General features: G+C 39.0%; 2 protein-coding genes across 11 annotated transcripts in view; one reads left to right on the forward strand and one right to left on the reverse strand.

Moving 5' to 3' along the window:
- The first annotated feature begins 1,600 nt into the window (after positions 1 to 1,600).
- SFR1 (SWI5 dependent homologous recombination repair protein 1) lies at positions 1,601 to 6,223 on the forward strand. Of its 6 annotated transcripts, none has more exons than XM_032281547.1 (4): positions 1,601 to 1,812; positions 3,077 to 3,150; positions 3,825 to 4,220; positions 5,589 to 6,223. In XM_032281547.1, the coding sequence occupies exons 2-4, from the start codon at positions 3,103 to 3,105 to the stop codon at positions 5,778 to 5,780; spliced, it is 636 nt and encodes a 211-aa protein (XP_032137438.1). In that variant the 5' UTR covers positions 1,601 to 1,812; positions 3,077 to 3,102; the 3' UTR covers positions 5,781 to 6,223. The 6 variants fall into 6 exon arrangements, with proteins under 6 accessions (XP_032137438.1, XP_032137436.1, XP_032137437.1 ...); XM_032281545.1 differs by having other exon boundaries at positions 1,603 to 1,812; positions 3,077 to 3,198; XM_032281546.1 differs by lacking the exon at positions 1,601 to 1,812 and adding an exon at positions 2,208 to 2,348.
- Positions 6,224 to 7,971: 1,748 nt separating this feature from the next.
- The window catches only part of CFAP43 (cilia and flagella associated protein 43), a 97,534-nt gene continuing 88,154 nt past the window's right edge, over positions 7,972 to 17,351 (reverse strand). For 3 of the 5 annotated variants that reach the window (XM_032281536.1, XM_032281534.1, XM_032281533.1), the window contains 4 exons: positions 12,111 to 12,275; positions 10,612 to 10,692; positions 9,826 to 9,979; positions 7,972 to 8,389 (listed from right to left, as the gene is read on the reverse strand). In XM_032281536.1, the coding sequence (XP_032137427.1) occupies positions 8,223 to 8,389; positions 9,826 to 9,979; positions 10,612 to 10,692; positions 12,111 to 12,275 (567 nt within the window). In that variant the 3' untranslated portion in view covers positions 7,972 to 8,222. Of the gene's footprint in view, positions 8,390 to 9,825; positions 10,038 to 10,611; positions 10,693 to 12,110; positions 12,317 to 17,351 lie in introns of all 5 variants that reach the window. The other 2 variants (XR_004269956.1, XR_004269957.1) reach the window with 2 other exon arrangements.

The following is a 17,351-nucleotide window of genomic DNA, read 5'->3' on the forward strand; positions in this document are numbered from 1 at the left end:
GTTGTAATGATAAAAGGATATGGGAGCAGCTGATTTTAGCGACTCATAAAAACAACTCGCCCTTATGCCCGAAGGTATAAAGAATATGCAGAGTCTGCATTGTGCTTCTAGTGTCAGGGCAAATCATTCAGTTTTTTTTTAAGATTAACTGATGCCAATGGATGAGTAAAGGGAGAAATAAATGTACAGACTAAGACCTGCAGCTTGGTGAGGTAACACCTTTATCACAAAATCATGAGTTCTGTCTTCCATTTTGTAAATTCCATGGGGTTAATTTATGTAATTTAAAAAAATCTTAGCAGTGGAATATATATTATTAATTATATGTGAGGCTCTAAATTTTCTGCTGTTTATGGTTTAAATTGTGTGGGATCTTACAGATCACAGCATCTTTTAAAAATATATGTGCTTTTGCTGGGAGCGGTGGCTCAAGCCTGTAATCCCAGCACTTTGGGAGGCCGAGGCGGGTGGACCACGAGGTCAAGAGATGGAGACCATCCTGGTCAACATGGTGAAACCCCGCCTCTACTAAAAATACAAAAAATTAGCTGGGCATGGTGGCGCGTGCCTGTAATCCCAGCTGCTCAGGAGGCTGAGGCAGGAGAATTGCCTGAACCCAGGAGGCGGAGGTTGCGGTGAGCCGAGATCGCACCATTGCACTCCAGCCTGGGTAACATGAGTGAAACCCCCTTCCTTATAAAAAAAAAAAAAAAAAAAGGAAGTGCTTTTTTTTTTTTTTTTTTTTTGGCGAGGGAGATAAATGAAGGCGTGCAAGATAAGTGAAGGTGCTACACTCCTTTAAGTCAATTAGGAAATGGTGAATACACTTGCATATATAAAGTAACTACCGAGTGCTTCTTAGATACCTAACTTTGTTGTAGTTGCCTCTTACTAGTTCTCATTTAATCCACCAATCCCCTATCAACAGATGAAGAAGCTGAGGCACAGAATCACCTCATTAAGAAGCATACAAAGCATAGTGCCAGCATCTGAACCTAGACAATCTGACTCTAACGTCTATGTCCCTAATCATGGCTTTTGGTAGTCCTCAGGCTCCGTATTTATTATAGCTGACTACTTAAGACTCAGGTAACTCCCTTCTGGCCACTTCTAAGCCACTACTGTCAGATGTTACTAATAGTAAAGAGACGATATAAGTGTTTAAAATGGCCATTCAATAAGAGGACTGAAAACAGAGGCCTCTGGAAAATCCCAAATTCCACGTGACTCAGAAGTTACTCAACTCTTTCCCTAAACCCAGTGCTCCACCCAACATAGTTAATTAACTTTGTCGTCGCGAAGCCACAGAAACTCGCCACACTGGAAGCCGAGGAGGCGGGGGGCGGGGAGGCGGGGGGGCAGATTTTCTAGACTGAGGATGCTGCTGCCTGGTGGTCGGCAAGGGCCCTATCGGTCTCAAACATCTGAATTTTGGACAGACATAATCTCATTTAGTGATTGTTCTGCTTCCTGTGTTGCGCCACAACAAATTTCCTTGGGCTAAATTTTCCCTTAGATTTGAGGTCACCCTAAGGAGCCCGAATACTGAGGTACAGAAACAAGTTTTTTGTTTACAAAAAAAAAACTAGCGACGCGACCGCCGAGTTTGCGGCAGCCAAAAAGCGATGAGCTCAGCTAAAGTGCCGGGACTCTCGGATAGATTTCTAATATGTCTTAGTCTCAACAGGCTGGAAACCAACGCTGCTCTTTTGTGGTCTCTGCCTCTGGGGAGTCCACAAGCTGTAAATCTAACGGACAGCCAGCCGTGCAGCTTCCGGCCGCGCCACGTCTGAGGAAAAAGCCTTTTCTGCGGTGAGCGGGGAGAGGAGACTGACGGGAGCCAGAGAATGGAGGCGGCTGGCGGGGGGGGCGCACTTTCAGGCGCACTTCACAGACGCACAAAAACAAGGGAGCAGGACGGAAGGCGGTTGAAAAAAAGGCAAGGGAAGCCAGGAAGAGAAGCGCGCCCCCCTCAGGATCGGTTGGTCGTTCCGAAGCTCGGCCTCGCCCACCCGTTAAGCCCTGCTACCGATCACGGCCGCGCGCGCGCGCAGTCCAGCTGCTCTCGGGCGCAGGGCGGGGAGAGCCGCGCGCGCTGGTTAATTCTGCCAATCACGTGTCTCGGCCGCCAATAGCGTGGCCAAGCCCCTCCCTACCCGCCCACTGGCGGAGGCGCGCGCGCAGACCCGCCGCTCTCAGTCGCTGAGTGAAAGCGGCGCCTCACGCGTCAGTCATTCTGGCCAATTGCGCGTCTTTTCCGCCTCTCGCATTGCCCCGCCCTGCTACAGGATCGATTTACGGCCGCTACTGCGCGCGGTTTTTGCTCTCGCTGGGGATGACAGAGCGAGGTATCCTTCTGAAGGGAATGGGGCTACCTGAGACCTGGGCTTCCTCGGGAGTCTGCTGTGCAGTCGAGTTGAGCTCCCTTTCCGGGTCGGGGGAACTGAACCTAACCTGATGCCTGGAGTCTCCGGGGATCTAGTGGGCTTTCTGCAGTGGGGGAAAGGAGGGACTCCCGCCTCTGGTTTGCCCCGCAAAAGTTTATGCCTCTGTCGGAGGAAGTAATTCCAGTGCACTCTCCTTTTCAGTGCCTATTCCCTGCTTAAACTAAAAGGCTGCAGATGGGCGTAAAGGCATCTCCGTTGTGTTTTTATTGCCTCGGGCCGGCAGAGTACGGGTTTTAGTCACAGCTTGTAGAATTCAGGTCCTATTGTTTTTGAGTCAAGGTTTTGGCTATATCTCCTTGAATTGTGAAGCTGTTATAATAAAGAATTCCTGATTTTCTAAAACTGTTATTTTCCCCTCCTCCCAAGGCAGAATTTGATTATTTTTTGGTAGATGAAAACAAGGAGAGTCGTGACTATGAAATCCTAGCTGGTTGATGTGTCATGAAAAAATTAGTAGTCCCTATGTGGGAAGGTAAATGGGAAACTGCAAAAAGAACAAGAATGAATTATAAAGTGAAATTTGAAGAAGTATCTTTCTTGCGGATGCTTTGTACACAAAATAGTCTGATAAAAATTCACTATAGAGAGGTGTGGTTTTGATTTTTCATTTTATAATTTTTCTTTTTTAGAGAAAAACCAAGATTTCATTTTCAGGATGGAAAGTCCATCAGACTCAGCTGCGGTTTTACCTAACACTCCTCAGGTCTCTGCAATTCCATCATCTCCCTATACAAGTAGTTCACGAAAACAAGTATGAAAATCTTTGTTCTTCCAGTGGATCCATTCTGTGTTTCTAGGTATTGTGGCAGTGGTGATTTAAATTCTACTAAAGATTGTTAATTAACATAATGTGTAGCCTAAACAAGTAGACGTTTTATTAAATAATTTTATGTTTTTCTTCTAAGTTAACATATATGATACCCACTAGCCTCCCACCATGTTTTCCTCTTGAATTAATTCATTTCAATTAGTTTCAGATTAGGCTATTACAACACTCCAAATTGAGAAAGTTTGAATCTGTGCAGTATTATTATGAAGGTCTTTAGTGGCAGAGTCTAGGTCGTTTCCTTACTCTTAATTCTGAAGCACCTGGATTACTGTCAGGCATGTGCTTGTTATTGAACAAATGCTTGATTACTTGGAAAAACCTCTCAACACTTTTAGAAATGTGTTGATCTTGCTGAAGTAAAAAGAGAATAAAACAAATGGAGTTTCCAGAAATTAAAGACATTTTGTGATGCCTTCTTTAGATATGGAGACAGAAAGCCATCTAGTGGTGTCTAGCATAGAAATGTAAGGCCTTTATTTCTGGTAGATTTATTTACATCAAGAATGTTCTTCTTGATTAACATTTTTAACGTTTTATGCTCTTTACAGCCTATGAGTGCAACACTTAGAGAAAGATTAAGGAAATCAAGATCTTCATTTAATTCCTGTTACAATGTGGTGAAACGTCTTAAAGTAGAGAATGAAGAAAATGATCAGACCTTTTCAGGGAAACCAGCATCTTCCACAGAGGAAAACTGTTTGGAATTTCAAGAAAGTTTTAAATACATAGACAGTGAAGTTGAAGAAAATACTTTGAAGAATCTCAGTGTCTGTGAATCTCAGTCGCTTAATTCTGGGTCATGCAGTGCTCTCCAAAATGAGTTTGTGAATGAGAATCTTCCCAAACAAAGATTAAGCGATGAAAAAGCCAAATTGGTGAAGCAGGTTCAGGAAAAAGAAGACCTTCTTCGGAGGCTAAAACTAGTCAAAATGTATAGATCAAAGGTGAGAAGAATTTGAGGACCATTGCATAATTTTTATTTTTACATAAATTGCAGGGAAGTAATTTCAAAAATAGAAAATAAGAGCTTTTTTCCTTTTTTAAAGCATAATAAGCAATAAGCCAAACTTTCAAAAACCTGGCTTCCAACAACTTTAATTCAACTCCAGATTTAGAGTAGAAAAGGCCCATAAACACCAGGTAAAACTTTTAAAAGAATCTCAGCTCTTATTTAATATGCAGTTAAACTTTTCTCTGTAGTTTCTAGCTTGCAGGAATTTAAGTATTAAATGTTAAATGAAAGTACGATGGGAACAGAAGGGAAAGCTGACAGTGAATTAGTAAAACTAAAAATGAGCTGTAGAGTACAATAAAAGTATTTTTAGTAATCATCTTGTGTCCCCCCCCAAAATAATTAATGTGATTCAGCCATTTTATTTGAGAAAACAAATGTATATTAGGCCTTAGATTTCAACTCACATAGGTTGAATTAAATAGAACTTGGAAGGAGATAACCTTTATTACCTGAAAAATTCATATATATGCAATAGCTCATTTCCCCCCAACTATGTGGAATAAATGATGGGATAGAGTATCTCATTTGTTATCTTAAATTTTTAGAGTTTTTAAAAAATAAAATTATTGAATGTTGAAAAAATTTATTCATTCATTCCTTCATTTATACTTTTTTTAGAGACATGGTCTCTGTTGCCCAGTGGTGCAGTCATAGCTTATTGCAGCCTTGAACTCCTGGGCTCAAGTGATCCTCTCGCCTCAGCCTCCCTAGTAGCTGGGGCTATAGGCATGTGCCGTGACACCTGGCTAAAAAAAAAATTTTTTTTGTAGACATAGAGTCTTGCTATTTTGCACAGGCTAGTCTTGAACTCCTGGGCTCAAGCAGTCCTCCCACCTTGGCCTCCCAGAGTGCTGGGATCACAGATGTGAGCCACCCACGCCTAGCCTAAAAAAAATACTTTGAAATTGAATGTTGTAATTTTAAAGAGCAGTTTTAGATCCACAGCAAAATTGAGTGGAAAGTACAGTATAGTGTCATTTTTTTTTTTTAAGTATGGTTATAATAGAGATTTTTCCCTGTATTGTTGCTTCTTGACATAGTTTTGGCTTATTTAATGATTTGATTTTTCCCTTATCATAAGGATATCTCAGAGCTTGAACCAACAAATGGCCCTAGAACTTGCGTGGCATTATAACCATTCTACATATGACCATCCTACTTTTTCCTAGATAGAATTCCCATTCATCTCCATGTATGTTAGCCTTTAAACCTGCACATCCCACTAATTTAACAACTTTAAGTTGAACTAGCATGACTAGTTATTGACATACATACATGTTTTTTTTTTCTGTTTCAGAATGATCTATCTCAGTTACAGTTGTTAATAAAGAAGTGGAGAAGATGTAGCCAACTGTTGCTTTATGAGTTGCTGTCAGCTGTGTCTGAAGAGAACAAGAAACTAAGCCTTACTCAATTGATAGACCACTATGGGTTAGATGATAAATTGCTACACTATAACAGAAGTGAAGAAGAATTTATAGATGTTTAATTCTTGATATTTGCTCCAGAATATCTTTGATAATGACAACTTAATTAAAAGATAATTATGCATTTTAAAAGGAAGATAGAAGCCATTAGGGCTCAGAGGAAGGTATTCCGATACACATCAATTAAGGGCACTCTAATATATAAATTATAAACTAAGTTCTAAAAGGAAAATTAGTATTTTGGATAGATTGCCAAAGAAAAATTGACATTTATATCATGTTTAAAAAGTTATTTGGGCAGTTCTGGAAACTAGTTTTAATACATTTGTTTTTTTGTGGCAAAAAGTTTTATTTTAAATGTCAAAAATTGTCCAGTCTGGTGAATGTCTAAAGTTTAAAAATTTCTGCCTCTCTCCTAAGTTTATGCACCTTGTTTCCATCCATTTACCACATATTTTCATCTAAAAATCTAGCAGGTCATTAAACTCATATGTCCAAAACTGTATTCTTCCCTGTCTCTTCCAATTTGTTTCTCATATTTTTCATTTAGTGAAACAACCATCTATTTCTTATAAAACTACATTCCTTATCTCCCACCCACATCAAGTTTTCATGGCATGTAAGATTCACATTTGTTTGCCTTTCTAGCTTCATCTGTGAAATAGATTAAACATAGACTTCTTATTTATAAACCCACCTCCACAGGATTAGGTTTCTGCTGCCAAGTTATACAATTGTACCTATCATTTTGGCCATATATGGATATAGGACCCAAGCTGGGCTGGTCCCTGAGAATTTGGAATTTAGCTCAGGAAAAGAAAGCCCATCTCTTTTTGTGACGAGCTGTTGTGTGTACACCTGGAAGAAGCAGAGCTGGCATGCTTAAGGGCAGTGGGTGTGCTTACGGAGAAAGGCAGAGGTGATAGGAAAGAACTTTGTGGATCAGAGGCTTCCTGGTTTTAGTTGCCAGTCATTCCTAGGGGCTTTCTGGATTTCTGCTTTTGGGTCCTTTTAAGTGTTAACACAGCTTTACTTAGCTTTTTCAAAAGCACTTCCCTACTCGTTTAGCATTCCTCTGAGCCCCCCTCAAGTACACCCCACTTTTCAGCCCAGCCCCTCCCTATAATCTAACCAGTGTTAAATGTTAAGACCTGGGAATCCACAGAGAAATCTAGTGAAATTTGTGGCACTTACTACTGGCAAATGGAGTCTCCAGACAGCTCACTTAGGTGAAAATGAAGTTTGTGTCGCCAGAAAGATTGTAAAAAATCAAGTCTAGTACATCTATGGTTGACAAGCCAACAGGACAGAACTTCCAGCAATCCCATCTTAAGTTTAAAGTATTTGCACCCCCATCCTGGGGTCTGTCCCCACAAGTCTCATCTCAGGGATAATTTTAAATGACCCCAGATGTAGGAAATGTTACCCATGAGCACTTCCCTACTGAACAAGCCAAACTGACTACTTCAGGAGTCAGTCTAGTAAAAAGGAGGGGAGTCATAAAAATGCTGGTCCTATTATTTCGCGTATCATCCCCATCCAGCACAGATCACTATGTGGGTATCAATTACATCTAAAGATTTTTTTTTTCTAAATAGAAGATTTTATAATAGCTCTCTTACTTTGTCTACATCAGTGTATATTGGATATGGTACTGAGGATTAAACTTAACGTTGAGTTCACAAATTGCAGAACAGTGAGATACTGACATCATTTGGAGATTGTTGTCCATGATCCCAACGATATAGCAGTCCACAGGCTATGGAAGGGCAAAGGAGTTTTCTGACCAGTTAGTCATCTCGTTACGTAATTATCAGCATCTACACGGGTAAAGTGATAAACTATTTCATGGAAATAAGAAAGTATTTTTCTGTTTGTTAAACCCTATTGGGTAGAGCACGAAATTGAATTCTATTACAACATGCAATAAATGTAGATTATGCTTCTAAAATATGTTGTAATGTACAAAGGATAGAAGGCTTGGAAAAAGCTAACAATTTATCTTGTTCTCATTGGTGAAGCAGGGAATAATCTATTCTCCTAATTTTTTTCTGATTATGAAAGAAATGCTTACTGAAGAAAATGAAACAAAAGCATAAAGATAAAAATCCATAATTCTCATAACTTTTCTGACAGTTTTATAAAATTAGAAATGCTAGTGTGGCAAAGAATTTCTTTTTAAGGCTTTCTATACTATAACTATGAAAATATCTTTGATCCAACTCAGATTAAATGAGTAAAATAGATCTTGAATACTTTCTGATCTCGTCTTGTTTATTCTTGAATAAAAACAATTCATGGTATTTTACACATTTATTCATGCAGGACAAAAATTTGTATACAATTAAGGCTAAAACTAAGCATTTTTTTTTTTAATCTAAAACATGCAACTAAGAGGACATGCTACTTCAATTTGCCAGTAAAAAAGAAAAGGAAATCATTTTGCCCAAATGAAATGATTTTTTAAATGATTGATTTGGTCTTGTGTTTTCCTGCCAGTGTTTTTACATTTGAACAAGAGCAGGAAATGTTTTCATCCTTAATCTTTGAACTTCAGTCTGTAGTATTGAAATCTGTTCAGCTTGTTGTTTTGAAATATTTGTTAACTTCTGCTGTTGCATCATGTTTTCATACCGTTCTTTGGCAATCTTTTCACAAGTCAGTTTAGACCCTATCCCAAAAATGAAGAAAGGAATTAGATTATTTATCAATACTTTCAAATACAGAAGCAGCACTCAGAATCAGTTAAGCATGTAGAAGAAATGCTGGTAACAAAAAGGCATATGCACTTGTATGTTCATTGCAGCACTATCAATAGCAAAGACAAAGAATCACCCTAGGTACACCAACAGTGGACTGGGTAAAGAAAATGTGGTACATATACACCATGGGACACAGCCATTAAAAAAAGAATGAAGTCATGTCGTTTGCAGCAGCATGAATGCAGCTAGAGGCCATTATCCTAAGCAAATTAATACAGAACAGAAAACCGAATACCACATGTTCTCACTTATAAATGGCAGCTAAACAGTGGATACTTATGGACATAAAGATGGCAACAGGAAACACTTGGAGGTCAGGAGTGGTGGCTAATGCCTGTAATCCCAGCACTTTGGATAGCTGAGGTGGACAGATCACTTGACCTCAGGAGTTCGAGACCAGCCTGGCCAATGTGGCAAAACCCACTCTCTACAAAAAATACAAAAATTAGGTGTGGTGGTGAGGTGCCTGTGGTCCCAGGTACTTGGGGGGGCTGAGGTGGCAGGGTCACATGAGTCAGGAGGTGGAGGGTGCACTGAGCTGAGATCATGCCACTGTACTCCAGCGTGGGCAACAGAGGGAGACCCTGTCTCAAAAAAACGAACAAAAAAAATCCCAAAACACTGGGGACTACTAGAAGGAGGAGGCAGGGAGGGAGGAAAGGCTGAAAAATTACCGGGTACCATGCTCAGTACTTGTGTAACAAGATCATTCCATACCCTAACCTCAGCATCACACAATATACCCAAGTAGGTAGTGGTTATCACATTCGCCTCACACAATATACCCAAGTAACAAACTTGTATATGTACTCTGAATCTAAAATAAAAGTTGACATTATTTTAAACAATTTTTTGAAAAGACATAGTGGTAGCTTTTTAACTATTGTATAGATTTTAGGATTGATTACTTTTTTTTTGAGACACAGTCTCACTTTGTCACCCAGGCTGGACTGCAGTGGCACCATCTCGGCTCATTGTAACCTCCGCCTCCCAGATTCAAGTGATTCTCCTGCCTGTATCCCAAGTAGCTGGGACTACAGGTGCGTGCCACCATGCCCAGCTAATTTTTTTGTATTTTTGGTAGAGACAGGGTTTCACTGTGTTAGCCAGGATGGTCTTGATCTCCTGACCTCATGATCCACCAGCCTCAGCCTCCCCAAACTGCTGGGATTACAGGCATGAGCCACCACGCCTGGCCACTGATTACTTTTAAAGAAACCTACAGTTAAAGAAAAAAAAGATGTTTACCCATTGCATTACAGATGTCAGGGAAAAAAAAAACAAAAATAAAACATGGTTACCCATTGCATTATAGATGTCAGGAAAAATAACAAAACATGCTTACCCATTGCATTACAGATGTCTTTTCTCTCTGAGACAGCTACCAACTCTTCTCGTAGATTGCAGCTTAGGTTATAATTTGCTATATCTTTTTGATTGCTGAACTTTCCAAGTTTTTTGAGTAGTTTCTTGCAGTTTTCCACATTCTTTTTGTGGGTCTGAAATTTTTGTTTCCATGATACCCCACAAAATTAATTTTGAAAAATGTAAGTTATCCTATAAAAACATTATTCTTATATTTTAAATACATTATCATCATTAAGATAACATCTTACCGCCATATCCATAGTGCCTGGCATAGTAGGGACTCAAGTTGTTTGTTGAAAGATAAAATGGTATATTAATACCGAATTTTTAGAAAAAACGTATAAATTCTTAAAATGAGGGAATATTTTAAAAGTTTGAGATTGCTTTGTTTCTATCTAATATATGCTACATAATAAAACTATGCATTTTTATTCAGTTATGATTAAATAAAATGTTTCCAATGCCGAGCAAAGACTACCAACACTCCTATTACATAAATCCTAACCTAATGTGAAATAGAAAATCAATTTACACTCAGATAGGTCCCCAGGGGTTAATTCTAATATTAAAGGAAGTGCTTAATTCTATTTCATTAGGTATGACTGCAAAGACACTACTTAGGGACTTCTAATTACCTCATAAGTACTAGTAAATGACCAAGATTTTCTTAGGACCTAGGTAAATTCATGATTTGAAACACTACTACTTTGCTCAAATAATTTACAACTGTTAGGATATAATAACCAATGTCTTTGAGACTTACCTTATCTAAAACAGCAATGGTTTGTTCCATTATTCCAATCTGAATACTAATCAGAGCCTCATAGTTTGGTTCATTTAGGAACTTTGAGATTAAAAAAAAAAAAAAAGTAAGGATATTTTTCTTTCTTTCAATAGGTAACTTTATAAAGATTGTTTTAGTTTTGAAAGTTACTGTTTTTCATAATAAGTATCTATGTAAGTTAAGATTGATTTGGCTTGGTCGGGTGCTGTGGCACATGCCTGTAATACCAGCACTTTGGGAGGCTGATGAGGGTGGATCACCTGAGGTCAGGAGTTTGAGACCAGCCTGACTAATAAGCCTCGTCTCTGCTAAAAAATAAAAATATTAGCTGGATATGGTGGTGCATGCCTGTAATCCCAGCTACTCAGGAGGCTGAGGCAGGAGAATCGCTTGAACCGGGGAGGTGGAGGTTACAGTGAGCCAAGATCATACCATTGCACTCCAGCCTGGGCAAAAAGAGCAAAATGCCATCTCAAAAAAGAAAGATCGATTTGGCTTTTGTGCCATAATATTTCCTTGTATTTAGTCATCAATACATTCACATACACTAATTGTTACATCAAAGCACAAATTATTACAAATGCCTAGTTTATTTTCTCATTCATTCATTCATTTATTCAACTCACCAAACATTTAATTGTTCTACTTGAGCATCGCACTAACAAAGTCCTAGTTAAAGACACTGAGGGAGATACAAAGATAAATAACATGTTCTAGTCTTCATGGGAAAATGATCATATAGATATGATTGGCTGCCAGAAGACATGTAGAATGTTGTGCTAATTCAAAGGTGGTTTGTGATGAGATGGAATTTCTCCAGGCTTGGGAAATCAAGAAAGGTTTTAAGAAGGAGTGGGTGGTATTTAAACTAGATCTTGAAAAGTAGATTTGGGATGTATAAAAAAGCAAACTAAGAAGAGAAGCTGCTAGGAGGTGAAAAGTATACAAAGTGGGCATGGCTTGGAATCCACAGAACTTAGATTAGTTTTTAGAAGTGATTGGGGACATCATCCAGGGAGAGGAATGGAAAAAAACACAAACATAGCTAGGGCAAAAATCTTGAAGAACTGCTATATTGAAGTGTTAGAGGCAAAAGAGAATCCAGTGAAAGAGGCAGAGTGGTATGACATGTTGGAAGAAAAATTAATTTAGGGTGATGAAAGCCAAAGGAATGGGAAATTAAGATGGTTAAATGCTACAGAGAATTGAAGGATGGTAATGACTGGGAAAAGGACCATTGGGTTTGACTGGAAATCCTTAGTGAGCTCTAAGTAAAATGATTCTACTGAATGGGTCATGAAGAAGTAGATGTAGAAAATGCAAACTTCTGAAAGAAAAATAACTCACAAATAAATTAGAAAACACTCCTGGCTTAGAATATGCTTGATATCATAGAGGCCTCTTAATAATACTGGTTAAATGAATGAATACAATAATGAATAAAATTAAAACTATGAAGGGCAGTAGGGAGAACTTACCTTTTGACGATCTCTTGAAAAAAATAGCATCTGAATATCCCAAGCCTTCTGATTTAGATCTTCCCTTTCCATCTCCATTTTCTTATGTTCCCACTCAATCTGAAATATTCTTTTGTGTACATCTTTACTTTCCATCATGCTTGCAATTTTCTTTTGTCCTTGAGTCTTTTTTTAAAAAGTACATTAGATATCCATGTAATATGATTCTACATATAGAACGCAGAATATTTGAGGCTGACTGCAAGTTTTAGAAAACAGTTGGATCACAGAGATAATTCTATCTTCTTTTTAAGAAGCAGATCTTAAAAAATGGCTTCTTGGGCAAAATATCACTATAAAGCATGATAGTCACTAAACAGAAGAGATTATAAAATACATTTAAATGGCAATTTACAGGCCGGGCGCGGTGGCTCAAGCCTGTAATCCCAGCACTTTGGGAGGCCGAGGCGGGTGGATCATGAGGTCAAGAGATCAAGACCATCCTGGTCAACAGGGTGAAACCCCGTCTCTACTAAAACTACAAAAAATTAGCTGGGCATGGTGGCACGTGCCTGTAATCCCAGCTACTCAGGAGGCTGAGGCAGGAGAATTGCCTGAACCCAGGAGACGGAGGTTGCAGTGAGCCGAGATCACGCCATTGCACTCCAGCCTGGGTAACAAGAGCGAAACTCCGTCTCAAAAAAAATTTAAAAAAATATATATAAATAAATGGCAATTTACTTTATATGTCAACAATTAGGCAGGAACTTTTTTGTCTCACCCAGTCTACCAACCTGTATGCCTTTTTATCCCTACTCATTGTCCTCCTACCTGATGCTATGGATAAAGGACTATAGTTTAATGCAGCAAGGCACAGCAGTATCTGGTTGGCAGGAGGAAAAAATGTTAAAAATGACACGTCAACACCTAGCTGTTTTGCACTTCACTTTGAATTGTCTACATAAAATTTAGGAATATTTTCATAAAATTGTTCATAGATTGCTAACTGTGAAACCACTATGTCTCTAAAATAAATCTGTACTGGAATTCTATCAGTTAACATTTTACATTCTTCCTCGCTTTGCTTTCAAGATAGTTTTTTGAAGTTCATGCCACCAGTCTATATTACCTGCTACTGTTTTTTGTTATTTTCATCTTCTGATTATGGCTTGATCTTTCAATTCCTTGGATTTCACGTTTTCAGTGATTTTTTTCTCCATCTCACTTCAGCCACCCAATTCCCATGGTCATATCCTTTGCCTTCACTAGCTCCAAAACCTTAAGTTCAAATATTTCTCTGGAGCTTGAACTTTCTCAAGTGGGGGAAATATTGCTCCACCAGAGAATATTTGGAAACATTTTTGGCTGATACAACTGGAGGCAGTTTGTTCTATGCATCTAGTGGGTAATGGCCAGGGTTGCTGCTAACCATCAGGCACAGGACAGCCCCCACAACAAATAATCATCTGGCCCCGAATGTCAATTTTCCAAGGTTGAGAAACACTGCCTTAAAGCTATATCTCCTCTCTGGTTTCTTTTCAACCCATTTTTTGGTAAGACTTATTTATAGTTACTTTTTTTTGGGTGGGTGGGGAGATAGAGTCTTGCTCTGTTGCCAGGCAGGAGTGCAGTGGCACAATCTCAGCTCACTGCAACCTCCGACTCTCTGGTTCAAGTGATTCTCCTGCCTCAGCTGCCCGAGTAGCTGGGATTACAGGCACGCACCACCTCACCCAACTAATTTTTGTATTTTTATTAGAGATGAGGTTTCACCTTGCTGGCCAGGATGGTCTCAATCTCCTTACCTCGTGATCTGCCCACCTTGGCCTCCCAAGGTGCTGGGATTACAGGCGTGAGCCACCGCACCCCGCCTATAGTTACTATTTTTACTTCCTCATTTCACATTATTTCTTCAGCCATCACCAACTGAGGTCCTGCCCTAACCCTTCACCGAGACTACTGTTGTCAAGTAATTGACATGATGCATGAGTCCTCCCTCCTTGGAACTGTTTCTCTCATGGTTTCTAGGAGACCATATTTCCTACATATTGGCAGTTCCTCTTGTCTCCTTTCCTGATTTTTTCTCTGCTCGATCTTCCCAGAGTTGGACTTTGGGTACTGATCCAAACTCCTTTTCTCTGTCTACCCACTTCCAAGGTGGTCTCAAGTAATTTCATGGCTTAAATTACCTTTATGTAGATATCTATATGTAAGAATCCATATGTACTTATCTATATGTGTTCTATGTATAGAACACTCCTAAATTTAGATCTCAGCCTTGAACTCTTGACTGTCCACTTGGTATTTCCACTGGGATGTTTTCTTGCATTTCAAATTTAACAAACGTCAAATTCTTCACTCTATTTCTTCTGCCAGAGCTACCCCTCCCCATTCTCTCTCATGTCAGTTAATGATACCACCATCTACTGAGTTGCTCTAGCCAACATTTTAGGAATTATACTTGATCTCTCTCTCTCTTTACTTTACCTTTCACATTTAACCTGTCAGCAAATCCAATAATAAATGTTGCACCCACCATCAAAATGAGTAAAAGCTAGATAAACTGCAAAATCATCAAAGTGCTGCGGTAACAGAGCAATTAAATAGCCTGAAATCTAAGGAAACATGGGTGCAATTAGGGAAAAATGGGAGAAAGCACTAGGCAATTTGTGCAGATCATAGGAGGAAGTGATGCCTAGCACCATTAAGGAGGTTAAACATTCAGATAAAAATTTTAGCAAATTGCTAAAGGCTGAGTGTGAGCTAATATGAGGCTATAGACCACATGGGAGCCAGAGACAAAATAGGGTGTTCACATCCACTTGCAGACCCGTTTCTACAAACCTCCACCAGGTCTTCACCAGAAAGACAGGGAGCAGGGTGGGAAGCTGGAGAAAGTCTCCTTTGGTAGTACAGGCCTGGAGGACAGCAGTGGCCAATACTTCGGGAAAGGCACAAAACCCTGCCCAGATCCTTTCTCTTACAGAACCAAAGCTTTGAGCCACTGAGAGAAGGGCAAGAAACCCTATCACTCCCAGGGCCAGAAAAGCAATTTCCTCTAGAGGCGAGTCGTGATAAATACATCATAGGAACCACAGTTAGGCACATTCCACAAAAAAACTATTTCTCTACAAAACTGTCAAGGTCATCAAAAACAAGAAAAACTGAGAAACTGTAACCATCTAGAAAGACATGACAACCAAATAAAATGTATCCTGATGAGATCCTGGAACAGAAAAATGACCTTAAGTAAAAACTAAGGAAAAGTAAATAAAGTTTGTACTTTAGTTAATAATAATGTGTCAATATTAGTTCAAAGTTGTGGCAAATCTACCATACTGATGGAAAATAATAAAAATATTGAAAACTGGATAAGGGGTATATGAGAATTCTCTGTATTATCTTTATAACTTTTCTAAAACAAAAATTTTTGGAAAGGGTAGACAACATGTATGAACAAATGGGAGTTTCAGCAGAGGGATGGAAACTATAAGAGTTAAACAGAAATACTAAATATATGTCTGTCTATCTATTGATCTACCTATCAATCAACAATAATGTGGTAATGGATATTTTGCCTTTGATGGGCTTATAATCAGACTAGACACAGCATAAGGAACAATGAATGAATTTGAATATAGGCCAACAGAAATTACCCAAACTGAAACACAAAGACAACAAAGAGTGAAAAACAATGAGTATAGAATATCTAAGAGATGTGGAACAATATCAGACAATCTGACACGTGTGTAACTGGAATCCCAGTAGAAAAAGAGAGCGAACAGTGCAGAAGAAATATTCAGAGATAATCAATGAGAATTTTCCAAAGATAATGACAAATATCAAATCACAGATGAGGAAGCTTAGAGAACTTCAAGAATCTCACGCACACATGTGCACACCACCCCCACCCCTGCCGCCTGGACACATTGTATTCAAACTGCTGAAAGCCAAAGATAAAAATCTCAAAGGCAGACACATTAAATTCAGAAGACCAAAGATAAAAAATATAGCAAAAAACCTTGTCAGAAACTACATAGATGTTCAAAAGAAAATTAACATCTTAAAATGAAGAGAGAGAGAGAACAAATGAACGAACCTGGCAATCCAGTGAATCTAGCAAACTATCTTTTAACAATGAAGGTGAATTTAAAACTTTTTCCAGATAAAGAAAAACTAAGAGAATTCATTACTAGCAGACTTGTACTTAAGTTAAAGGAAGTTCTTTAAGGAGAAGGTAAATGACACAAGATGGAAATTTGGATCTACACAATGAAATAAAGATCTTTTGAAATAGCAAAAATTAAGGTAAATAGAAAATACTTCATTTCATATTTTTATTATTCTAAAAGATAACTGTCTGAAGCAAAAATAATAGCAATATATATATTTCTGTTTATAGCATCTGTAAAAGTAAAATGTATAAAACAGCACAAAATCCCCATACATTTAGAAATTAAATAACAGGCCGGGCGCGGTGGCTCAAGCCTGTAATCCCAGCACTTTGGGAGGCCGAGGCGGGTGGATCACGAGGTCAAGAGATCAAGACCATCCTGGTCAACATGGTGAAACCCCGTCTCTACTAAAACTACAAAAAATTAGCTGGGCATGGTGGCACGTGCCTGTAATCCCAGCTACTCAGGAGGTTGAGGCAGGAGAATTGCCTGAACCCAGGAGGAGGAAGTTGCGGTGAGCCGAGATCGCGCCATTGCACTCCAGCCTGGGTAACAACAGTGAAACTCCGTCTCAAAAAAAAAAAAAAAAATTAAAAAATTAAATAACAAACTTTTAAATAACCCATGAGTCACACAGGAACTCACAAAAGAAATTAGAAAATATTTAAATGGAAAGAAAATTAAAACACAAAATTTTAAATTTGTAGAATATAAATAAAGTAAACCTTATAGGGAAATTTTTTTTAGGACTCAATTATACCTAAAGCTTAAAGGGAAATTTATAGGCCGGGCGCGGTGGCTCAAGCCTGTAATCCCAGCACTTTGGGAGGCCGAGGCGGGTGGATCACGAGGTCAAAAGATCGAGACCATCTTGGTCAACATGGTGAAACCCCGTCTCTACTAAAAATACAAAAAATTAGCTGGGCATGGTGGTGCGTGCCTGTAATCCCAGCTGCTCAGGAGGCTGAGGCAGGAGAATTGCCTGAACCCAGGAGGCGGAGGTTGCGGTGAGCCGAGATCGCGCCATTGCACTCCAGCCTGGGTAACATGAGTGAAACTCCGTCTCAAAAAAAAAAAAAAAAAAAAA

This window comes from Sapajus apella, unplaced genomic scaffold (assembly GCF_009761245.1).
Source record: "Sapajus apella isolate SASKATOON/1434 unplaced genomic scaffold, GSC_monkey_1.0 scaffold13, whole genome shotgun sequence".
In the NCBI taxonomy this organism is placed as follows: domain Eukaryota; kingdom Metazoa; phylum Chordata; class Mammalia; order Primates; family Cebidae; genus Sapajus; species Sapajus apella.